Source organism: Pongo pygmaeus, chromosome 11 (assembly GCF_028885625.2).
Source record: "Pongo pygmaeus isolate AG05252 chromosome 11, NHGRI_mPonPyg2-v2.0_pri, whole genome shotgun sequence".
NCBI lineage: Eukaryota > Metazoa > Chordata > Mammalia > Primates > Hominidae > Pongo > Pongo pygmaeus.
Window position 1 is genome coordinate 52,145,269 of NC_072384.2, and position 22,927 is coordinate 52,168,195.

The 22,927-nt window shown below is 37.8% G+C and overlaps 1 protein-coding gene across 10 annotated transcripts in view; it reads right to left on the reverse strand.

The window, feature by feature from the left end:
- PRPF40A (pre-mRNA processing factor 40 homolog A) overlaps window positions 1-22,927 on the reverse strand; it is a 61,926-nt gene that overhangs the window by 34,456 nt on the left and 4,543 nt on the right. For all 10 annotated transcript variants that reach the window (XM_054477202.2, XM_054477200.2, XM_054477199.2 and 7 more), the window contains 3 exons: window positions 4,063-4,143; window positions 2,569-2,599; window positions 493-509 (listed from right to left, as the gene is read on the reverse strand). In XM_054477202.2, coding sequence (XP_054333177.1) covers window positions 493-509; window positions 2,569-2,599; window positions 4,063-4,143 — 129 coding nt within the window. The remainder of the gene's footprint in view (window positions 1-492; window positions 510-2,568; window positions 2,600-4,062; window positions 4,144-22,927) is intronic.

A 22,927-nucleotide genomic window follows, 5' to 3' on the forward strand; every position in this document is an offset into this window, starting at 1 on the left:
TTAGTCGGGCATGCTGGCAGGTGCCTGTAGCCCAGCTACTTGGGAGGCTGAGACATGAGAATCACTTGAACCCGGGAGGCGGAGACTGCACTGAGCTAAGATCTCATCACTGCACTCCAGTCTTAGTGACAGAGCAAGACTGTGTCTCAAAAAAAAAAAAAAAAAAGATTATCTCCTAATGTAATGCTTAACTTGTAATTACTAGGTTAAGCACTGTGTACCTACAAGTTTTGCTTCCCTTCTAATTGTGATGGGAAGAATTTAAATCCTTTTAAAAGTTGATACATGTAATTCTCATCTCTCATTAAGTCCCACCAAAACCAGATTTTAAAATAAATCAATTTTTCAATCCTTGCCTTAGAAAAAAAAGTGAAAACTATGGATTAATGTAAAGATTTAGCAGATAATCCTTAGAACAGAAATAAGAATAACTTTAAAGTAGGTTAAAGTATAGTAAAATTAAAATATTACAAAGGTTAAAAGAGTACTTACTGCACCAGATGCTGTACCTAAAAAATAAAAAACAGGCAAAATATTTACACCACGATAAATCATGCTCTCCTTCATAATAGCTTTACTATTTATTCATATATTCATAGTACTTATTCCTCCTCATCCTCTTTAAAGATTTTGAGACTGTCTCATATAACCTATGTGCTTGCTATCTTTCCCACAAAATAAACATCTATAGTGCAAAACATTTTCAGAGTTTGAACTTTCAATGTACAAACTCACTTGGACTCACTTGGAGGCAGTTTGATAAGAATTCAACTTTGTTTTTTGTTTCTCTTTTCCCTACTATAATAGGTATCTATCTTTCTTATTCCTCCTTCTCTACTAAGTATATTACCAAAGCACAATAACACCTCTAACCACTGATTCTATAGCTTTAGATTCCTGGTAACTTTATCTAAATTCCGGATTTGTGCTGTAAAATACAGTAGCGAGCAGATACCAGACATCCCTTTAAATTAACATTTAAATTAAGATTAAATAAAATTTTAAAAATTCAGTTCCTCAGTTGCACCAGCCACATTTCAAATACACATTACATGTGTCTAGTGGCTACTGTATTAAGCAGTACTGATTACACAACATTTCCATCACTGCAGAAAGTTCTATTAGATGGTACTGTCCTATACTACTACAGAAAACTCCTTAAGGGATTTTGAAATGCATGTTAGTCACAAAACTCCTAATAATAATCTCAAACTTTAGAAACTAGTAATTTAAACATGTAAATAAAAAGAAGACAGAGATTGTATGTAAAACAAAACAAAACAAAGTTCATATATACTGAGTACACTCAAAAGAAGCTACTATAGAAAATAACTGTAGAGCCAAAGCATATTAAAAGTAACTAAAAAAAAAAAATTATGTAATTTTCCAAGATTACTGAGGGTAACAGTACCCAGCTCTAGATATCTAAATAAAAGAAAATAATTGTATTAGGTATTTCAGAACATTTTAAATAATGAAATCTGTGAAACATCTTAAAAAAATCAATTTAGTCCCATCTGAACCCACAGAAAAGCACACAGTACATTTTCAACACCTTTCGACCAATACTGTTTATAACAAAAAAAATCTTGTCATAATTGTGGGATAAAGTTCGGCATCTGGAATATCAATTTATGTGGAAAACTATGTAATCATGATACTGGAGGCATTACTATTATATATTAAAATCTCACTAGTCAAAATGGCCAGTTATTGGGAACTGATATTTACTCCAATGGCTATTAATACAAGGGCCAAGGAGATGACAGAAAAGTAACTCTGAAGTAGTCTAGAACCCCAAGGAGAGCCCAGACTAAACACCTAAAGAATGGAGCCACTACGTCATTCTAGAGTTTGCTGAGTACAAATATGAACTCAACCAGAGTTCATTTAACGTATATTCTCTGAGCACCTACTATGTTGACAGGACTACTGTTAAGTATTGAATAGTCAGATCTTCCAACTTTTCAAATAAATTCAAACTCAAAATCTGCAGACTATAAATGTTAGCAATAATTACAAAATTGAAGAACACTGTGTGGGCCAAAGTATATTTGCAGACCAAACTGGGTCCAGAACTCCTGACCTAAAACTGTAAAAATTTCCTAAGAATTCAATTATCGCTGGGTGCGATGGCACACGCCTATAATCCCAGCACTTTGGGAGACCGAGGTGGGTGGATCACGAGTTCAGGAGTTCGAGACCAGCCTGGCCAATATGGTGAAACCCTGTCTCTACTAAAAATACAAAAATTAGCCGGGCATGTGACTGTAGTCCCAGCTACTTGGGAGGCTGAGGCAGGAGAATCGCTTGAACCTGAGAGGCGGAGGCTGCAGTGAGCCGAGATTGCGCCACTTACTCCAGCCTGGGTGACAGAGCAAGACTCCGTCTCAAAAAAAACAACAACAAAAACAGAATTCAATTATCAATGCTATCCAAATTTCCTATTGCAGAAAAAAGAAAAAGGAGGTTATATAAAGTCCAAGAGATACTGCTTTTACTCCTCATAATAGGGCTGCTACTGTCCAAATGAGGTCTAACACATACCACCATACAGAGTATACGTACCTGCTGCTACATCCATACTATTTACTCCTGGCTGTAAGAAGAAAAATGAAATTAGTATTATTCATCTTTTTAAAAGTGTATTTTATACAAGTTCCTCATAAAGCACAGTGAAATCAGTACCTGCTATGAATAATCCTCAAGCCTCTGACTCAGATTCTTAGCAAAACTTTTAGTGGTCTCAGTTCCCCGAGCTTGCTATAAATTGTAAGAGATCAGCAACCGAGGCTATGGGAGTAGTTTAAATGTTATATGGTCACCAAGTGTACACAAGGTCCTCAACCCTTTAACCACAATTCTGGAAACCAAAACCCTCTGAAAACCAACTTTTTTCAAATATGGTACCAAAACTCACTATAGTGGCAAAACCTGCCCTACATGAACATGAAACTCCACATCTTCATTTATCCCACTTCAGAGTGAATATCTGTTTAGTTTAGCTGCAAAAATATTAATGTTATTAAGTTAGACAGCATTGCCCTGGACCCCACAGGAAATGTTTACATATTATATGCAACGTGTTACTTTCCAGTATTATGAAGAATTTTTGAAATATATCTGGTCTTAGGGTTTTGGGAAAGACACTGCAAACTTACCACCCCAAGGAGTATGCCACATCTGTTTATTACAACCACATAAAGAATAAAGAAGTTAAACTAACTTGAATTTCATAATAATTTATATTGCTATACTACCCAACAGAGGTGGTAAGGCTGTTCAATAGATTTTCTAATTAATTTGCCACAGCTGAAGTCTCAGAACGTGGATTTCCAATTAAATCTTGATTTCTAAATCTAGTATTAAATCACATTATACCAATTTTTAATTAGCACTCAGTGAAGTAAATGTTTACCCTTTAAAACTTAAATGTTATCAGACCAATAAAATGCTTCTGGCTCACAATGTATACTTTTCAGTATTCTGGTCTTAATAAAGAATTAACCTAATAACTAAGGATGTACATACAATATCAATATAGGAAAAAATGTAAATGCCTATCATTGTAGTTATAGAAACTAAATCCGGGACAAGCACAGTGGCTCATGCCTGTCATCCCTGTGGGACGCTGAGGCAGGAGGATCATTTGAGCTCAAGAGTTTGAGACCAGCTTGGGCAACACAGGGAGATCTCATCTCTACAAAAAAAATTTAAAAATTAGCTCGGCATGGTGGCACGTGCCTGTGGTCTCAGCTACTCAGAAGGCTGAGGTCGGAGGATTACTTGAGCCCACGAGGTTGAGGCTGTAGTGAGCTGTTATCATGACACTCACTGCACTCCAGACTAGGTGACAGAGCAAGACTCTGTCTCAAAAAAACAAAGAAAAGAAAAGAAACTGAAACTGGAAGTCCACGGTAATTCTCGTATATTATTACAGTACTACAGAGGCACTTCAACAGCTAACATGATTGCCTATAAAGTACACAGATATTATTCCATATATAAAAGCAATCAATCAAAACATTACTTCACAGAAAATAGTTATTTTCACATGATTACCGGTAAGGCAGGCTGCATGGAAGCCTGAGACATATGAGACATCATCATTCCAGGCATTACTGACGACATCATTCCAGGCATCTAAAATAAAAGTAAAAAAAGGTTACCCTAAGACCAAAGCACTTAATATGACTTTAAGAATTCCATAACTTAAGATTAAAAACCACTAAACACTATACCATGTGAACAGTATGCTTAGTAAGTGCTTGTTGAATGAATGAACTACTTCATCGATAATCTATTTTAATACTTATGTCACAGTTTAAATATATGGTCAAAATTATTTTAACAAGTAAATTTAAAAGTTTGGACTATTATGTTATTTCTAGCCTGAATTTAAAAAAACATTAATCTCCTTTTAGTTATAACACAACATTCATATTTTTCTCACTTCTTTGGAGCAAGAGAATTTAAGATAAAATTTTTTCTGTATTTTTCACCTTTGATTTTTAATATATGTACTGAATAAATTTTACAATGTGGCACATTTCAAAATCATAGATCAAAGGTGCTTAATATCCAAACAATGACTTAAAAAATAATCTAAAAAAACCCTTTTTAAGTCACAAGTCATTTATCCCCTCTCATGTACAGAAAACTTAAGGCACATACATAAATATCTGAAGATATTAGTTTGGGAGCTCAATCTAGTTTACCAATAACTACCATTCAAATCTATGAATTAATTCTACTAAGTTTGAATATAAATCCTGAAAATTAACACAAGTTTCTCAAGAATTTGACCCAATGCTCATCTATATTAGTATAAACCCACATTCCAATTTTGATTTTAATGACCATTAAAAAGATCTAAGGAAATTCAGAAGGGGACAAAAATTACATACAATAATCACAGGTATTGGAACAAGGTAACCAGTTATTAAACAATTTCAAAGTAAATGAACATTTTGAGAAATAGGAACAACAGAAAAGAATAAGCATATGGCCAGCAGGAACATATAGATTCAAGCCTTCTAAAGGTATGTAAGAACATTCATACACTGAACTGTATTCCTTGTGAAAGCAACCCATGAAGCTAAATGAGGCTAAAGTATCTATTAAAATAAAGTAGCATGGAGTTAATGGGTTAAAAACAACCAATAAACTGTCTAAACATCATTAAACAAGAACTTTTTGACAAAAATTGTGACTATAAGAATGTGGTGGCTGACTTGGAATATGGTCCAAATATGTATTTTTTTTTAAGGTATAGAATTTGAAAACTGAAGCACTGGCAAGCCTCCATCATCCAGACTAAGAGAATCAGATAAATAATTTACAAAGTAAGGAGAAAAAATACAACAATCAAATGAGAAAAAACTATAACTAGGCTTACTCCCAGCCCATACATCTCCCACCAACAGATATATCCTCATAATTAATTTTGCTTTAGGCCAATGTAAAATACGCTGAATCAGGTAACTGGTTGTGTGGGAAAGCAACCAAGATGCATGACAGGCAACAGGGAAACAGCCTGCTACTTTAAGTAACCTATATATAAAATCAAAAGCTAGTAACATAACCAAAACTAGAATTCTAAGCTAAATTGAGATCAAGGTCTGAAAACTTAAAAGAGAAAAACCAATCAAAGTAACTTCTGGTAAGAATTAAAGGTATTTTTTAAAGTAGAGTAAAATCTGCATAATGCAATAGAACATTCTCTTGCCGGGCGTGGTGGCTCACTCCTGTAATCCCAGCATTTTGGGAGGCCAAGGCAGGTGGATCATGAGGTCAGGAAATCGAGATCTTCCTGGCTAACACGGTGAAACCCTGTCTCTACTAAAAATACAAAAAATTAGCCAGGCGTGGTGGCACGCGCCTGTAGTCCCAGCTACTTGGGAGGCTGAGGCAGGAGAATCACTTGAACCTGGGAGGCGGAGGTTGCAGTGAGCTGAGATTGTGCCACTGCACTCCAGCCTGGGCAACAGAGAGAGACTTCGTCTCAAAAAAAAAAAAAAAAGAACATTCTCTTATGGTAGCAGCAGACTGTACAAATAAATATAAATTCAAATTGAAATATCCTGACTTTATCACGCACATAAAGATAAAATCTTATTTAAAACCAAAGCCACAAAAAAACAAATATTTAAGAGTTTAGTAGACCAGGCCAATGAGACCTCAAGTAGGCAGTATTTGAAAATCAGTAAAGAACATAGAATTTGACAGAGTTCTCTCTTTAATTGTTCTTCTTCCCACACCTAAAATGTTTAAACACCTCAAAAATGTTCTTTCAGACTGGAAATCATGGTATTGATTGTAGAATGAGATTTAATGTCAAATAAAAAGCTACATTCTCCCTTGGTATCTCTGTAAATTCTGGGGGTGAAGACTAGTTAATCTTGTTTTACCCGACAAACTAATCTGCAAGTCCTAAATTAAATATAACTGAACACCCTGAAAGTAAATCAATCATTCATTAATATAATTTAAACCAAAACTGTGATGTTTACATAAAACCAAAGAACAAAACCACAAATATGCAAAATACTGTATTTTGTATGAAAAACTATTGTAAGAATTTGAGAAATTTAGAGTTCCTTTAGAGGACTGAGCATCCCAGAAAAGTCTGTTTTTCCAAGTCTAAAAAATCTACTTTGTGGCAACGATTCCCATTTTCTATTAATTCTAGGATATACATAACATATAGATACTTTTTATAATCTCTTTCTTTGAAGCTGAATCTTTTAAAGAATTTGTGTTGATTTATGCCAGTCGCTTTGGCAGCACCATCAATCTGAGACCATTAAAAGTTTCTAAGCTATCTATAACACTTACTGTTAATGGGAATACAGGATGCAAACTTATGAGAACTGGCTATGGCTCAACTCCTCAGAAGTGATTTTTTCCTCCCTCATCCCAATAATAACAGTTAAAACATTCAAATTTCTTTACTGTCTCCTCTGGCATGGTAGGTATACTTCTTCTTTCCATGGAGGGTATAGCCCTTTGGTGTCTCAACTTTATCTGTTGAATGTTTCAGATTTTCCATTTAGGTTTTTTTTTTTCTTCCACTTTTAGGGGCACATAAAATACAGTCATGTGTCATTTAATGACCGTATGTTCTGAGAATTGTGTCATCAGGAGATATCATCATTGTGTATCATATAATGCACTTACACAAACCTGGATGGTTATAGTCTACTACACATCTAGGCTATTATGGCATAGCCTATTGCTCCTAGGCTACAAACCTTTATAACATGTTACAGTACTGAATACTGTAGGCAACTGTAACACAATGCTAAGTATTTGTATATCTAGACATAGAAAAGATACAGTAAAAATAAGGTAGTATATGATCTAACAGCACCACCATTGTGTATGTAGTCTGTCATTTACCAATATGGCACTATGCGGCCCACAAATGTAATACTGTGTCTCATCATTTAAGCTCAATGAAAATGGGATGTTGCTTCAAAATAATAAAGGTAAAAAATTATTAACTTAGTTGCTACAATAATGCCACAACGAATTCCATGAGCCACATCATTCTTAAGGCTACAAGGTGGTAGAGTTCATATTTACTTAATGTAAAGCATACTATAAAATCAAAACCATGTACTGCTTTACAAATTCCCATTTAAACAACTTTGGTATATATGTAAAAGTGCTGTAATTAAAAATTTTTAGTTGTTTGAGACATAAACTAAATTTCCTAAAATGTTAAACACCGGAATATTATGAACAATTTGGCACCTTTAAAAAAACGTAGCTGATATATAATATTTTATACAATTCATAAGTGGCCAACCATATGTATATTTACACTATGTAAACCATTTCTGTTTCCTATTCTTTTAATAAGTATAAAACTAATTATCAAGATGTTCTCAGAAGAATCATCAGTTTGAGGAAAATAAAAAATAAATGAACAAAACACGAGGGAGCATCACACAACCTGTTTAGTCATTCTTAGCATCCCAGAAAGTTTCTAATGTTAGATATAAACAAACATATTTCATTTATCACTCTACATATTTTAAAAAATGAAAATAAAAAGTGGTAGTAATGAAGCAATATCAATGCTACAGTGAGTGAATTTTACAAAGTGTAAATTCAGTTGGTCCAATTTTACCATGACATGAAAAGAAAGCACTTTAAAAGTGAAGAACTTCACATGGGGACTTCACAAGTTCTTTCCTTCATAGTTATTTACTGAAGTTTTTCCTGCTGGAAAGAAATCACAAACAATTGGACCTATCTCTTGTCTAGTATTACAAACAAAATCACCTGAAAAAAATATTAACTCCTAAATCTGGTGGTTTTTTAAAAACCATTCTTGCTGCAAACCTGTAGCAGCAAATTGATAATCTAAATAAGTTTCACGTCTGCCTTTTTACTTGGGGTTCTTCATAAGTGTGCTAAAGTAAAATTCCGTAAGATAAGTACAACCTACAAAGGCTGTTTAGTATTTTAAAACAACTATCTCATATACCACTAAATTATTTTATGAACATACAAATAAACGACAAAAATCCTGAATAAACGCACAAACTGAACCTTTAAAGAGAACTAAACATTCATTTGATTGGAAATAAATGGAAATATCTATGTTTAAAGCATATCCTTAGCAACCAAAAGTAACTGGTGGCATTTTGTGGAAATCATTTAACCTACTTCCTCTTCATCTAAAGCAAGCCTGTCCAACCTGCAGGCCATGGGCCACATGTGGCCCAGGACAGCTTTGAATGTGTCTCAACACAAATTTGTAAGCTTTATTAAAACATTCAGATTTTTTTGGCTTTTTTTTTTTAAGCTCATCAGATATTGTTAGTGTTAGTGTATTTTATGAGTGGCCCAAGACTATTATTCTTCTTCCAAATGGCCCAGGGGAGCCAAAAGACTGGATACCCCTGATCTAGAGCAATATAAATTCAAAACATCATTTTTTGATAAGAAATATTTAGATAAATAAAGGGTAGATAATATTTGTACAAATTGTTATCATGCAGAATAGAACCTTACCATGTAATAAGACAATGCCAGTATTCAAAATTTGCTAAACTCTCTCAACCTATAGAATTTAGAACTGCTGAAGTACAGCAACCCCTTCAGGGTCTAACGAAATTAACTCAATTACATAATCTTATACTGATATATATAGATAATGCAGTCTGAAGTCAGACTGGCAGAATTCCTACCCCAATTAACAAAGGTGCGGTCTTGGGCTAATTTATTTGACCTCTCTGGACCTCAAACTCTTCATCAATGAGAAAAAACATTACCCATCTGATAAGATTATTATAGAGAACAAATGGGATAATACAGATGCGGCACTTAGAAACGGGCTTAATAAATAATATAATAGGTATTATCAGTGCTCTCCATTTAATCAAGGTATATCTTATGTCATCCCTTCCGCCATCTATTCCTTATCTAGCTCTCAAGTACCTTCAGTTCTTTTAAGGTATCTAGGGAAAATATTGTAAAACCATGATAATATTCAATAGGAACCAATACATGTTAATAAGTCAATCTCAGATTAAGATCATGTTTAGTGCTGACTCTGCAATGTCACTGAATAACTCACTAAACTCTCTGAGCCTTCCTATTCCCATTTGTAAATTGGACATCCAATCCATCTAGCCAATCCACTTTTCAGTCAGGAGGATCAAATTCAACAGGTTATATGAATCTCTCAAAGTTTATATAAGCATGGTGACAGTTATAATTCTTCTTGACACAAATTATGTGACACAATTTAGAAATAGAGCTAAATGATAATGAACTGTATCACTTTATTTTTTAAAAAGCTCTAATCATAACTGGGGATACACAAAAATTGTATTGCCTCAATTAAGTCATATAGAATGACTTTAAAACTTACTCTAAAAAGTCATCAAAGCCTTCTTTTAGACAAAAGTATACAAGGACACAAGACCATTATTATCCCCTTCCCCAAGTCTTTCAAGCTAGATCCAGTAGTATATCAAGCTAAATCTTTATACTTTATTTCAGTATAAGGGTCTAATTTTCTATACCTAAGAAATATATGACCACAAATACACGATGACTTAGAGATTACTGAAAAATCATCTTTCAAAGAAGTAACAACTTTCTTGATTCCACATGGCCAAATGGGTATTTGCAAACAAGAACTTAATGCTCATTCATTTATCAAAAGCTAGTTTTTAAAAGTCTTAGCCTAAATTTAAGATTAAGACCTAATGACAAGGATCCCATTCACAATGTAATGTGAATTTTGTTTAAAAAGATCAAAGTTGGCCAGGCGTGGTGGCTCACGCCCGTAATCCCAGCACTTTGGGAGGCCAAGGTGGGTGGATCACGAGAAATTGAGACCATCCTGGCCAACATGGTGAAACCCCGTCTCTACCAAAATACAAAAAATCAGCCAGGCGTGGTTATGCGCACCTGTAGTCCCAGCTACTCAGGAGGCTGAGGCAAAGAAATTGCTTGAACTCGGGAGGTGGAGGTTGCAATGAGCTGAGATTGCGCCACTGCATTCCAGACTGGCGACAAAGCAAGACTCCGTCTCAAAAAAAAAATAAAAATAAAATAAAAATAAATAAAAAAATCAAAGTCTAAGATAAATGTAAGAATTTCATTAAAATAAAAACAAAAACCAAAGCCTAAGACAGAGCAAACTGAATTTCAACTCCAGACAGTGTTCACTAGTCCTTCATGACTAACAGAATCATTCAGACTGGGAGAAGATTCAGATTCCCACTTTGAGTTCACTGAGTAAGCAGCAGAAGTGGATTTCCTTTTAAATCCACCAATGCAAAATATCATGACAGAGATGATAAATTCCTCTTCAAAAGGTTTTAATTCCCAGTTCTTCCAGTTCTTTGTTTCTCTGGTTTCTATAGTTATTCATGCTGTAACTAACCCTTCCTGCCCTTGCCGTGCCCTGACATGCCCTGACAAGCCTAGACATGTCTTACGCCATAATGCATAGCCTTCCCCTTCCCACCTAGATATCTGTGTTCAATTACAAACAGCAGCCAATCGAGTCAGTTTAGATTGTGCAGTCCAACCCTAGCCAATAGGGGAAAGACACAACAGTAGGGACCAGCTGTTAGGAATAAGAACCCCTTTCCCTCCCTTGTCCGGCGTGCTCTTGCCATTGCTCCATCCGCGAGACACACCCTTCTACAGAAGTAAATTGCCTTGCTGAGAAAACTTTTGCCTGAGTATATTTTCACTTTGTGACACCAAGCATTTACTTCCAACAATTTGGGGGCCCGCCCAGGATTCCCATTCTCCTCCGGGGAACCAGTCTCTGGTCACTTCTCACGGGGAGGCGCATCCCATTGCCTTGTTGCAGTGGCCTCAGTGTGAGACATCAGAACCCATCCAGTCCAACAAATAAACCCAGACTCTCGGCAACAAGAAAAGATACAGGCCAGCAGCTTGGGGAAAGGATTCTCACATACTGCAGCAACCAGGTAACTCTGTGCACAGACCAAGGTAAGAAATGTTGCAGGGGTGACAAAGTATTTCCTTGGTGGTTGGGATATTCTGGAGGATGAAAGTGTGTGTGAATGACCACAAGCACTACTGCTTGCGGTGCTGCTTGTGTGAATGGTACTAAGCACTATTGCTTTGCAGAGTGAGTGGGTCCTATCTGCGGTTCTGTGGTCACTTCATACAGCTTAGGGCGGATCCTGCTGTGGGTTTCATACCGGCATGCCAATACCAAGAGGGGCCTAAATTCCCACGAGGGAAGTGGCCAGAGTGGACAAAGCAAAAGAAGGATGCAAGGAGCCTCCAGGTGGTGGGGCTAAGGGATAGGCAAGAAATCTCTAATACGAGGGACTGAGCCTTAACAAGCCTCCAGAGAATAGGCAAGAAGTCTCTAATACTAGGACCTGACATGGGAAATACCCTAAGCAAGATGGGGAGTAAAAAGGATAAAGATAGCAGTAAAGATATTGCCCCCTGATAGTCCCCTAGGTCTCACGTTAAAAGACTGGAAAGATAATGAGAAGACTAAACATAAGAAGCAGCAATTACTGTTTTATTTGGACTCAGGGACCCATCCTCAAACCCTCAATCTTCTGGCCAAAGTTTAGGTCAAATGAGAGTGCGATGTGTCAGCTTTTGATTTGATATGTCAATGATAAAAGCCCAGCGTCTCAAGAGGAAATGGACTATGCTCTTTGTTGGAGGCAGGGACCTGTCCTCCCTTTTCCCTTAGAGACAACTAGGAAAGAACCTGATCTAGCATCACAAAAGGAAAAATTAGGAAAGTTAGCTCCAATGCTCAAAGACTCCAGCATATGGGATCCCCTAGACCATCTTCACCTGCTCAGTGACCCCAACCCCTCTCCTCAGGCAGCCGCTGCTGCCCCAGATCCCACTCTAGATCCTTCACCTACTCATGTTACTCCTCCTCCTTACAATCCTGACTCTTAGAAATTATCATCCCAGGAGCTTGTCCCCTATCAGTCTAAGGACCCCTCCCTAAAGGGACTCCAGTGTGAAATAGAGCAATGTAAAAAGGATATCCAGCACTTCCCTTTCTCCTCTACAACTCAAGAGTTAGCCCCTGCTCTCTTTCCCTTAAGAGAAATGCCATAAAGAGGCGGAGCCATTGGCTCCGTGAATGCTCCCTTAACCAGTTCAGAGGTCCAAAATTTAAAGAAAGAGCTTAAGCCACTCCAAGATGACCCTTATGGAGTGACAGATCAAACTGATCAATTTTTAGGACCTCAGTTATACACTTGGGTAGAGTTAATGTCCATCTTGGACATCCTCTTTTCAGGAAAAGAAGGGAGTATGATTCGTAGGGCTGCTATGGTAATTTGGGAACGTGAGTGTCCTCCCAGTCAAAAAGTTCCTACTGTGGACCAAAAATTCCCTGCCCGAGACCCCCAGTGGGACAATAAAAACATGCAGGACCTAAGGGAGATGATAATAAAAGGAATTCAGGAATCAGTACCCCAAACCCCAAATCTGTCTAAAGCATTTGATATATAACAAAAAAAAGGATGAAGGGCCTGAGATTCCTAGATAGACTGAAAGAGCAAATGAGACAATATGCAGGCCTCAATTTAGAAGATCCCCTTGGGCAAGGAATATTAAAACTCCAATTTGTCACTAGAAGATGGCCAGACATCTCAAAAAAAATTACAAAAGTAGAAAATTGGGAAGACCATCTCCTAAGTGAACTTCTCAGGGAAGCTCAAAAAGTATATGTGAGAAGAGACAAAAAAAAGCAAAAACAAAAGACAAAACTTATGTTAGCCACCTTCCAACAGATGACTCCAAACCCATATACTTCTACACAGAGCTTCAAGGAGCCAGAACCATAAAGGGTCCAAACACTCCTTTAAAGGACTAAGGACCTTGTTTACGAGGCCCTCTAAAGAGTATGGGGAAGCAAAGTCAAAAAATCCCAGAACTGAGAGGGGGTAAGGGCAAGATAGGTGCTACAAATATAGAAGAACAGGCCACTTCAAGACAAAATGTCCTGAATTTAAAAAGGAGAAAGAAGCCCTTCCATTCATGACTTTCGAGGAAGAATAGGGGGGTCAGGGGCCCTGTCTCTTTTATCTTGAGTCCCACCAGCAGCCCTCGATAAATTTAAATGTGGGACCTAAGCATGAGCTTATCACCTTTTTGGTCAATTCAGAGGTGGCTCGTTCCTGTTTGTTTACCCCCATCTAATATTGCCTACGGAACTTTTGGTATCTGGGGTAAAAGGAGAAGGATTTAAAGAAAAATTTTAAAAAACACAGAAGTCAGATACCAGGATCAATCAGCTCCTATTCAGTTTTTGTTAATCCCTGAGGCAGGGACTAATTTATTAGGGAGGGATTTAATGCTGAAGTTAGGCATAGGCCTACAAGTCAGCCCAAGAGGATTTCTCATCTCATTAAACCTACTCATCACTGCAGATGAAAAATACATTAATCCTAATGTCTGGTCCAAAGAGGAGAACTGAGGGAAACTCCGAGTCTCCCCAATCCACATCAAGCTAAAACCCCCCAGGGAAGTTGTAAGGAGGAAACAATACCCCATATCCAGAGGACACGATAGGGTTGAAACCTATAATTAAAGGTCTTATTAAAGACGGGCTTTTTGAGCCCTGTATGTCCCCTTATAACACCCCAATATTGCCAGTCCAGAAATCAGATGGGTCATACCGGCTGGTACAGGACCTTAGAGCTATTAACCAAATAGTCCAAACTACCCACCCTGTTGTCCCCAATTCTTACACCATTCTCAGCAACATTCCATATAATCATCAATGGTTTACTGTAATAGATTTAAAGGATGCTTTTTGGGCACGTCCCCTGGCTGAAGACAGTCGAGATATATTTGCTTTTGAGTGGGAAGATCCCCATTCAGGGCAGAAACAACAGTATCAATGGACAGTCTTACCCTAAGGGTTCACAGACTCCCCTAATCTTTTTGGTCAAATTTTAGAACAAGTATTAGAAAAAGTTGTCATCCCAAAACAAATATGCCTACTCCAATATGTTGATGATATTCTTATATCTGGTGAGGACATAGAGAAAGTAACTGGCTTCTCTACACATATTCTTAACCATTTGCAGTTTGAGGGGTTACGAGTCTCAAAGGAAAAGCTTCAGTATGTGGAGCCTGAAGTTAAATATTTAGGCCACTTGGTAAGTGCAGACTAGGGCCCAAACGAGTTGAGAGAATTGTGTCCCTACCCTTGCCTCAAACTAAACAAGAACTCAGGAAATTTTTAGGGTTAGCTGGATGTTGCCACTTATGGATTGACTCATATGCACATTAAACTTTCATATCAAAAACTTCTCCGGGGAAGCCTGACCATCTCCTGTGGACTTCTGAGGAAGTCGATCAGGTCAAAGAGCTGAACGAAAGGCTCATAGCTGCCCCTGTCTTAGCCTTACCTTCCCTAGAAAAGCTGTACCACCTTTTTGTGAACATGGATAATGCGGTAGCTTTGGGAGTGCTTACTCAAGAACACAGTGGCTGTCAGCAGCCCGTGGCCTTCCTGTCAAGTCTTAGATCCAGTTACTTGTGGATGGCCTCAATACATTCAATCCATTACAGCTACAGCAGTATTGGTCAAACAAACCAAAAACTTAACCTTTGGAGAAAAACTGACAGTACACACGCCCCACTAAGTTAGAATTATCTTAAACCAGAAAGCAGGGAGGTGGCCTGCTGACTCAAGAATCTTAAAGTATATGAGGCTATTCCGTTTAAAAAAAAAAAGCTGATTTAACATTAACCACTGATAATTTGCTTAACCCAGCAGGTTTCCTAACAGGGGATCCAAACCTAAAGAAAAAGCACACAGGTTTAGATTTAATCAATTATCACACAAATGTCTGACCAGACCTAGGAGAAACTCCCTTCAGGACAGGAGGACACTTATTATAAATGGTTCCTCCCAGGTGATTGAGGGAAAAAGACACAATGGGTATTCAGTAATTGATAGCAAAACTCTCAAAGAAAGAGAGTCAAAAAAATTGCCCAGTAATTGGTCTGCCCAAACTTGCGAGCTGTTTGCACTCAGCCAAACCTTAAAGTACTTGCAGAACCAGGAAAGACCCATCTATACAGATTCTAAGCACGCCTTTTGAGTGGCTCATACATTTGGAAAAATTTGGACTGAACGAGGCCTCATTAATAGTAAAGGTCAAGACCTTGCTCATAAGGAGCTAACCACCCAAGTATTGAATAACCTTCAGTTGCCAGAAGAAATACCTATTGTCCATGTCCCCAGACACCAGAAAAGCCTTTCTTTCGAAAGTCGAGGAAATAACCTAACAGATCAGATAGCCAAACAGGCTGCCGTTTCCCCTAAAACACCTATTTTTCACTTAACTCCTTACCTTCCTCCTCTTACCGTGATCCCCATTTTTTCTTCTAATGAAAAAAAAAACCCTAATAAAAATAGGTGCTAAAGAGAATTCAGAAGGAAAATGGATGTCGCCAAACCAGAGATAAATGTTATCCAAACCCCTTATGAGGGAAATCTTATCCTAACTGCATCAAGAGATCCATTGGGGGCCCCAAGCCATGTGTGACAGAGTCCTCAGAGTTTATGGGTGCACAGAAATTTATACCCTGGCCAAACAGGTTACAGATAGTTGCTTAGATTGTAAGAAAACTAATAAACTATAAAAAGATTACCCCTTGTGGGAAGAAGTCCAGGCTTCAGTCCATTCCAAAGTATCCAGATTGATTACACAGAGATGCCTCCAATAGGGCATTTAAAATACATACTAGTGACAGATCACCTCAGTCACTGGGTCGAAGCTATCCCCTTTTCAAATGCAACAGCCAATAATGTAGTTAAAGCCTTTATTAAAAATATAGTGCCTACGTTTGGGTTAATAGAAAATGCTGACTCAGACAGTGGAACCCATTTTACCACACACATCATTAAAAAGCTATCCCAAACACTAGACATTAGATGGGAATATCATACTCCTTGACACCCACCTTCATCACGGAGGGTAAAAAGAATGAATCAAACTCTGAAGAACCACTTAACCAAGTTGGTTCTGGAGAATCGGTTACCATGGACCAAATGTCTTCCTATTGCCCTGTTAAGAATCCAAACTGCCCCTTGGAAAGATATTCGTCTTTCCCCTTATGAGATGCTCTATGGAATGCCTTATTTACACTCCACTGCTGACATTCCTACCTTTGAAACAAAAGACCAATTCCTTAAAAATTATATACTTGGTATATCTTCTACTTTCTCTCCTCTTAAAACCAAAGGTCTCCTACCTAGCACAGGCACTGTCCCTGGAGTTCCCAGTACATCAGTATCAGCCTGGGGATCATGTCTTCATCAAAAACTAACACAAAAAGCTCAAACTGGCCTAGAAAGGACCATACCTAGTGCATCTAACTACCGAAACCACAGTTCAGACAGCAAAAAAATGATGGACCTATCACACCCGAGTCAAAAAAGTGCTACCCCCTCCAGAGTCATGGGCCATAGTCTCAGGGGAAAACCCTACCAAACTAAAGCTAAGGAAAATTTAACTCTCTTTCATCTATTCTATTACTCCTTCTTCTTTCCTCTCTCTATTGCTGACCACCTCATTATTAATGTAACCGAGTCAACTTCGCCTCAAACTATTATATTTGATGCTTGCCTTGTTATACCCTGTGGAGACTTGACAAGTCAAAGACAGCTCTCCACTCCAAAAAAGTACCTCTGTCTTTCCTGGCTCTGCTCAGACTGGACATTAGTGAATCGGGATCATTTAGTCTGGAAAGGTTTCAATAAAGACCCCAATGTCAACTGGGAGTATTGCCCCCCACACCCTGCCAAGACAGAGCTTTTATGCTGCAGTTGGTCCAACGTTCTGTAGACCACTAAAGAGCACGGATAGACTGCCCCAACCAGTAGTTGTAATTTCCTAAAGCCATGCATTCATTTTACTAAAGAAAGAGCTTCCCCTACCTGTGAGCTAAACCAGTACTATCCAATACAGGTTATTATCTCAAACCCTCTAAGTTCTTCCCCTTCTATAAGCCGGTTTTATGGCATGGGGGCTGAGGTTTCAGGAACAGAACCTATCTGATCGTTTGAAATATGCTGCATTGATCCCCTACTGCCTACACTTTCCCCTAAGCCTTCTTCCAAAACCTCTCACAACAAAACTATTGCTCCTCCTCCATCTAATGAAAAGACCAAGGTAGCTATTGTAGAAGTTAAAGACCTAAAACAAACTTTGGCAACTGAGACAGGATATCAAGATGCGAATGCATCTTAAATTTAAAACTCAAGATCAAATAGCTGCAGGATTTGAGTCAATATTTTTGTGAGTGACAACTAATAAAAACAGATTGGATAAATTACATTTATTATAATTAGCAGCGGTTTATTAATTACACCACGGATGCTGTCAAAGGGTAACAGAACAATTGGAGCCCACTAGCCAGATGGCCTGGGAAAACAGAATGGCCCTAGATATATTAGCCAAAAAAGGGGGTGTTTGTGTTATGATTAAAATTCACTGTTGTACCTTTATTCCAAACAACACTGACCCTACTGGGAACATAACAAGTGTCTTACAAAGACTTACCGCTTTATCCAATGAACTAACTAAAAATTCTGGAGTCGATAACCCTTTCTCAACACGGCTAGAGAGGTAGTTCGGTAAATGAAAAGGAATCATAGCCTCAATCCTTCTCTTTCAGCTGTTATAGGTGTGCTCATTCTTACAGGATGCTGTATCACACCCTGTACTCATAGTTTAGTGCAAAGACATAAAAACAGCTCTCACCAAAACCTTCCTCAGCTCTCCTCCACCTTATTCAGATAAACTCTTCCTTCTCCTAGACATGCCTTGTGTCATAATGGATAGCCTTTCCCTTCCAGCCTAGATAGCTGGGTTCAATTTCAAACATTGGTCAACTGGGTCTGTTTAGATTGTGCGGTCCAACCCTAGCCAGTAGGGGAAAGACACAACAGTGGGGACCAGCTGTGTTAAGAATAAGAACCTCTTCCCCTCCCTTATCCATCTCACGATTGCTCCATCTGCAAGACGCACCCTTCTACAGAAATAAACTGCCTTGCTGAGAAAACTTTTGCCTGAGTGCTATTTTCACTTTGCAACACTGAACATTTACTTTCAACAATCACATCTCTAATAACTGCTAAGTACAACTAACTTGTTTAAAATAAGTGATACATAATGTACAAGTACTTGACCAGACAGCGAAAGAAGGCAAATACAGGTTGACTAGCCTTTATACAGAATGCTTGACAGCAGACTGTATGGGATTTTTTCAGATTTGCAGATATTTGCCTTTTTACCTACTGGTTGAGCATCCCTAATTCAAAAATCTGAAACATTCCAATGAGCATTTATTTCGAGTATCATGTTGGCACTCAAAGTTTTAGATTTTGGAGCATTTCTGGTTTCCAGATTACAGATACTCAACCTGTATAAAATATTCATAGCCACTAGATTTCCAAATGTACGGAAATACCATAACAACCAAATCAGCAGTTAGAAGACAAAAATGAGTTCAAAATGGCATCTCAGGAATGACCTCCTTGAAAGCAGGGCATACATCACCTGTACACTAGGTACCACACCCAAGAGACTTAAATGTGTACTGAATAAAAGAAAAATAAAGGTAACGAAAAAAATAAGAACGAAAGACTAATAATTTCTACATGGAATGTCATCTATTAGTTCCTACTTATAAACCTTCACAACACGGACCTATTTCTCTAGGTTAAAAACAGGTTGGGCAAGGCAGCTCATGCCTGTGATCCCTGCACTTTAGGAGGCCAAGGCAGGAGGATCACTTGTGCCTTGGAGTTTGAGACCAGCCTGGCCAACATGGTGAAACCCTGACTCTACTAAAAATATAAAAATTACCTAGGCATGGTGGCACGCTCCTGTGATTCCAGCTGCTTGGATAACCTGAGAGGATGAGGTTGCAATAAGTGGAGATTGCACCATTGCACTCCAGCCTGGGTGACAGACACTCTGTCTCAAAACAAACAAACAAAAAAACCCCAAAATCCCTAGTACACTGCCATGGTGTGTGCACATGCACATGTACCAAATCTTTTTTTTTTTTTGAGACAGTTTCGCTATTGTTGCCTAGGCTGGAGTGCAATAGCATGATCTCAGCTCACTGCGACCTCCGCCTCCCAGGTTCAAGCGATTCTCCTGCCTCAGCCTCCCAAGTAGCTGAGATGATAGGTGTGCACCACCACGTCCTGCTAATTTTTGTATTTTTAGTAGAGATGGGGTTTCACCATGTTGGTCACGCTAGTCTCGAACTCCTGACCTGAAGTGATCCATCCACCTTGGGCTCCCAAAGTGCTGGGATTACAGGCGTGAGCCACCGTGCCCAGCCTCAAATCTTTACTATCTATTAATACTACTATTAGTCTTATCATGATATTCAACAAGCCTAATTTAAAAATCAAAGGTTAATCTATTGACTTGTTCCCTCTTTTGATCCACTATCTAATGAATACATTCACTGCACTACATAAGCTGCTTCATTTATGCATATGTGTGTTAACACTAACTTATTTTGATGTTGCCTTTTTCTCCTAAAGAGCAAACTAAAAGAATAAAGGGCCCTAATTCAGCATTTCTCACAAAATGCTAATTTCATACAATGTGCTACATAAAGCAAAACAAACAGGTAACAGGGAGTTAGAGAAACTAGAGAAAGGGGGATTGGGGGAGATGGTCAAATAAGACAGAAATACTAAGTAAAAATTGTAAAAGGCTTCTGCAAGACTTCTCATCATTTTAGTAAATATTATGCCTTGTGAATTTCAAAAGGGGAGAGGGGGATGCACGTCATTCTTCTCAACTGATGTGGTCCTCTCCTTAGATCTTTCCACACTAAGTTTGTGAATAGATGAGCTCATATTTAAATGAACTGCTATCTAAAGATAATGAAAATAAACGTATCTGTAGTCTCACTAGTAACATTTGTCAAAAATCTAACCACACTGAGTCAAGAATTTACAGACATTAGGTCTGAGTTAAGATATTTTTTAAAAGCACTTGCTTGAGTAATCCACATGTACCCAGAAGTTACCCAGATTCAAGAATTATGAGCAGATGACCTAAAAAACAAAAATTCTATCTCTTTTTTGTCACTGGATAATGCCCAATTCAATGGCATGGATCCTGTAGCTACTCAAAAGGAAGGGTAATTCAGAAGGAACAGCAACAAATAAATTTGTCAAATCAGTCAGGTAAGTCTGAGGTACCAATACACTAAATTTCTCTGCAAGGCCTATATTCTACTTTATTATTTTTCCTCTACATTACCTCTACATTACTTATAATGCCTTATACAATGTAAATGCTATAAAATAGTTATTATACTATATTTTTAAAAATTTGGTTTTTTTTGTTGTTGCTTTTTTAAAGACTATTTTCCATCGCAGTTGCTTGAATCTCTGGATACAGAGGGTCGACTGCAAATGGAAATATTTTAGTTTTATTCTCCAAACAAAAATTATTTATTTCATCTTATTTATCTTCCATTTTTGTCAAATGAAAAAGTAAGAGTAAAGAGGCAGACATTAAAAACAGGAATAAGTAGTAACAACATAAAGTCACAAGTAACCACTGGAAACAGTCACATTTAACACTGACTGACTTATGGGCTTATACTGCAGGAAAGAATACCTGTGTATTTGTTTCATTCATTCAACAAGTATTTTACTGAGCACCCATGATGTGCCAAGAACTGTGCTCAGCACCTATAGGCTTCTTAAAAAGTACAGAACATAGCCCCTGCCCTCTAAGAGCTTACAATCTATTACTTGTTGGAAAATTAAAGCAAATTAAGAAATCATAAAACAAGTCAATAACTAGGTGCCAAAATAAGTGAAACAGTTAAGAGTTATGGGTAGATTACATATATTTTCTTTAATAATCTGAAGGGGAGGTATGTGTTGGCAAAAGTCATTTTTGAGAAACTTTTGGAGAAGGCAGGACTTGGAATAATACAACATAGGTAAGCAAAGCAAACTTCATGGTGATACTGAGCTGGGGGCAGGAGGGTAAGAAGAACAGCCTAAGTTTGAAGTTGTGAACTAATATAATCACTCAAGACACTGTGAAAAGACCAGCCTAAGTTCAAATTAGGGAGTGTAAAGACATGCAGCCTTGAATCCTGCTCTGACATGTACTATGGGAGGTTCTTTAAAGTTAAGCTGTGGAATATAGATACTATGTTATAGGAACTGAAAGTACGGGAGATTCTTGGGCAAGGAGATAACACATTGAAATCTAAAATCTGTGGGGGCAGGGGGGCATCCTTGAAGCAAGAAAACCAACTCAACTCAAAAACTGTTGAATAACCTAGGCATGGGAGAGTGACAACTTGGGCTCATGTGGTAGCAGGAACTGAAATAAAATAAGATCTGTTAGAGCCAACCTTACTCAATATAGGAGCAAGAAAATCAAACTGATTTGTAAAAAGCAATTATTCATTTATCAGTTTACTGACCAAAGACCAAAAAAAAAAGTATTGAATAAATAGAATTAGGGAGGCATTACTAAAGGAACTTTCTGTTCTTTTATTTCCATATCATCCCATAAAATCTGATATCTACTCTTACCAAATGATCTGAACTGAATCATAGGCTGTTAGAGCTGAAAGGGACCTTAACTCAATTACTCTACTCTTCTCATTGATAGAGGAAAATAAAGACTCAAAATAGGGAGGAAAAAAGAGCCAGCTAGTATGACTCTCTGGGGCAAAGGCATAATCATCTGTGATAAAGATGGCAGGACCTGCATGTCCTTTGTGTCCATTTACTATGTGTCCATCTACTATGGACACTGAGGAAGAAGACAGCCTCACACATAATTTTATTGATAGAAACCTCTACAGAAAATCTTTATTTTTTTGAGATAGGGTCTCACTTTGTCACCCAGGATGGAGTGCAGGGCACGATCTTGGCTCACTGCAGCCTTGACCTCCCAGGTTCAAGCAATCCTTCTGCCTCAGCCCCCTAAGTAGCTGGGACGACAGACGCACACCACCACACCCAGCTGATTTTTAAATAGTTTTTTGTAGAGACGGGGTTTCACCATGTTGCCCAGGCTGGTCTCCAACTCCTGAGCTCAAGCGATGCACCCGCCTCGGCCTCCCAATGGGAAATTTTTGAGTACTGCCATCCAGCAGGGAAAATTCTTTATCTTTCTTTACTAACATTTTTTTTTTAACCAGTGATCCTCAAAGCATCTTAAATCACATATTATTTAAAGCTTAAACAACCTGTAAGGTCCCTTTCAGCTATAAGATCCTATAACTCTAAAAGTATGACTTTCCTATAAAGTTATATAGAATAAGAGGCAAATTTAATCTACAAGATAGAAAACTGAAATAAACCTGAAAGAATATTAAGCTCAATTTGATAATCATCAAATAT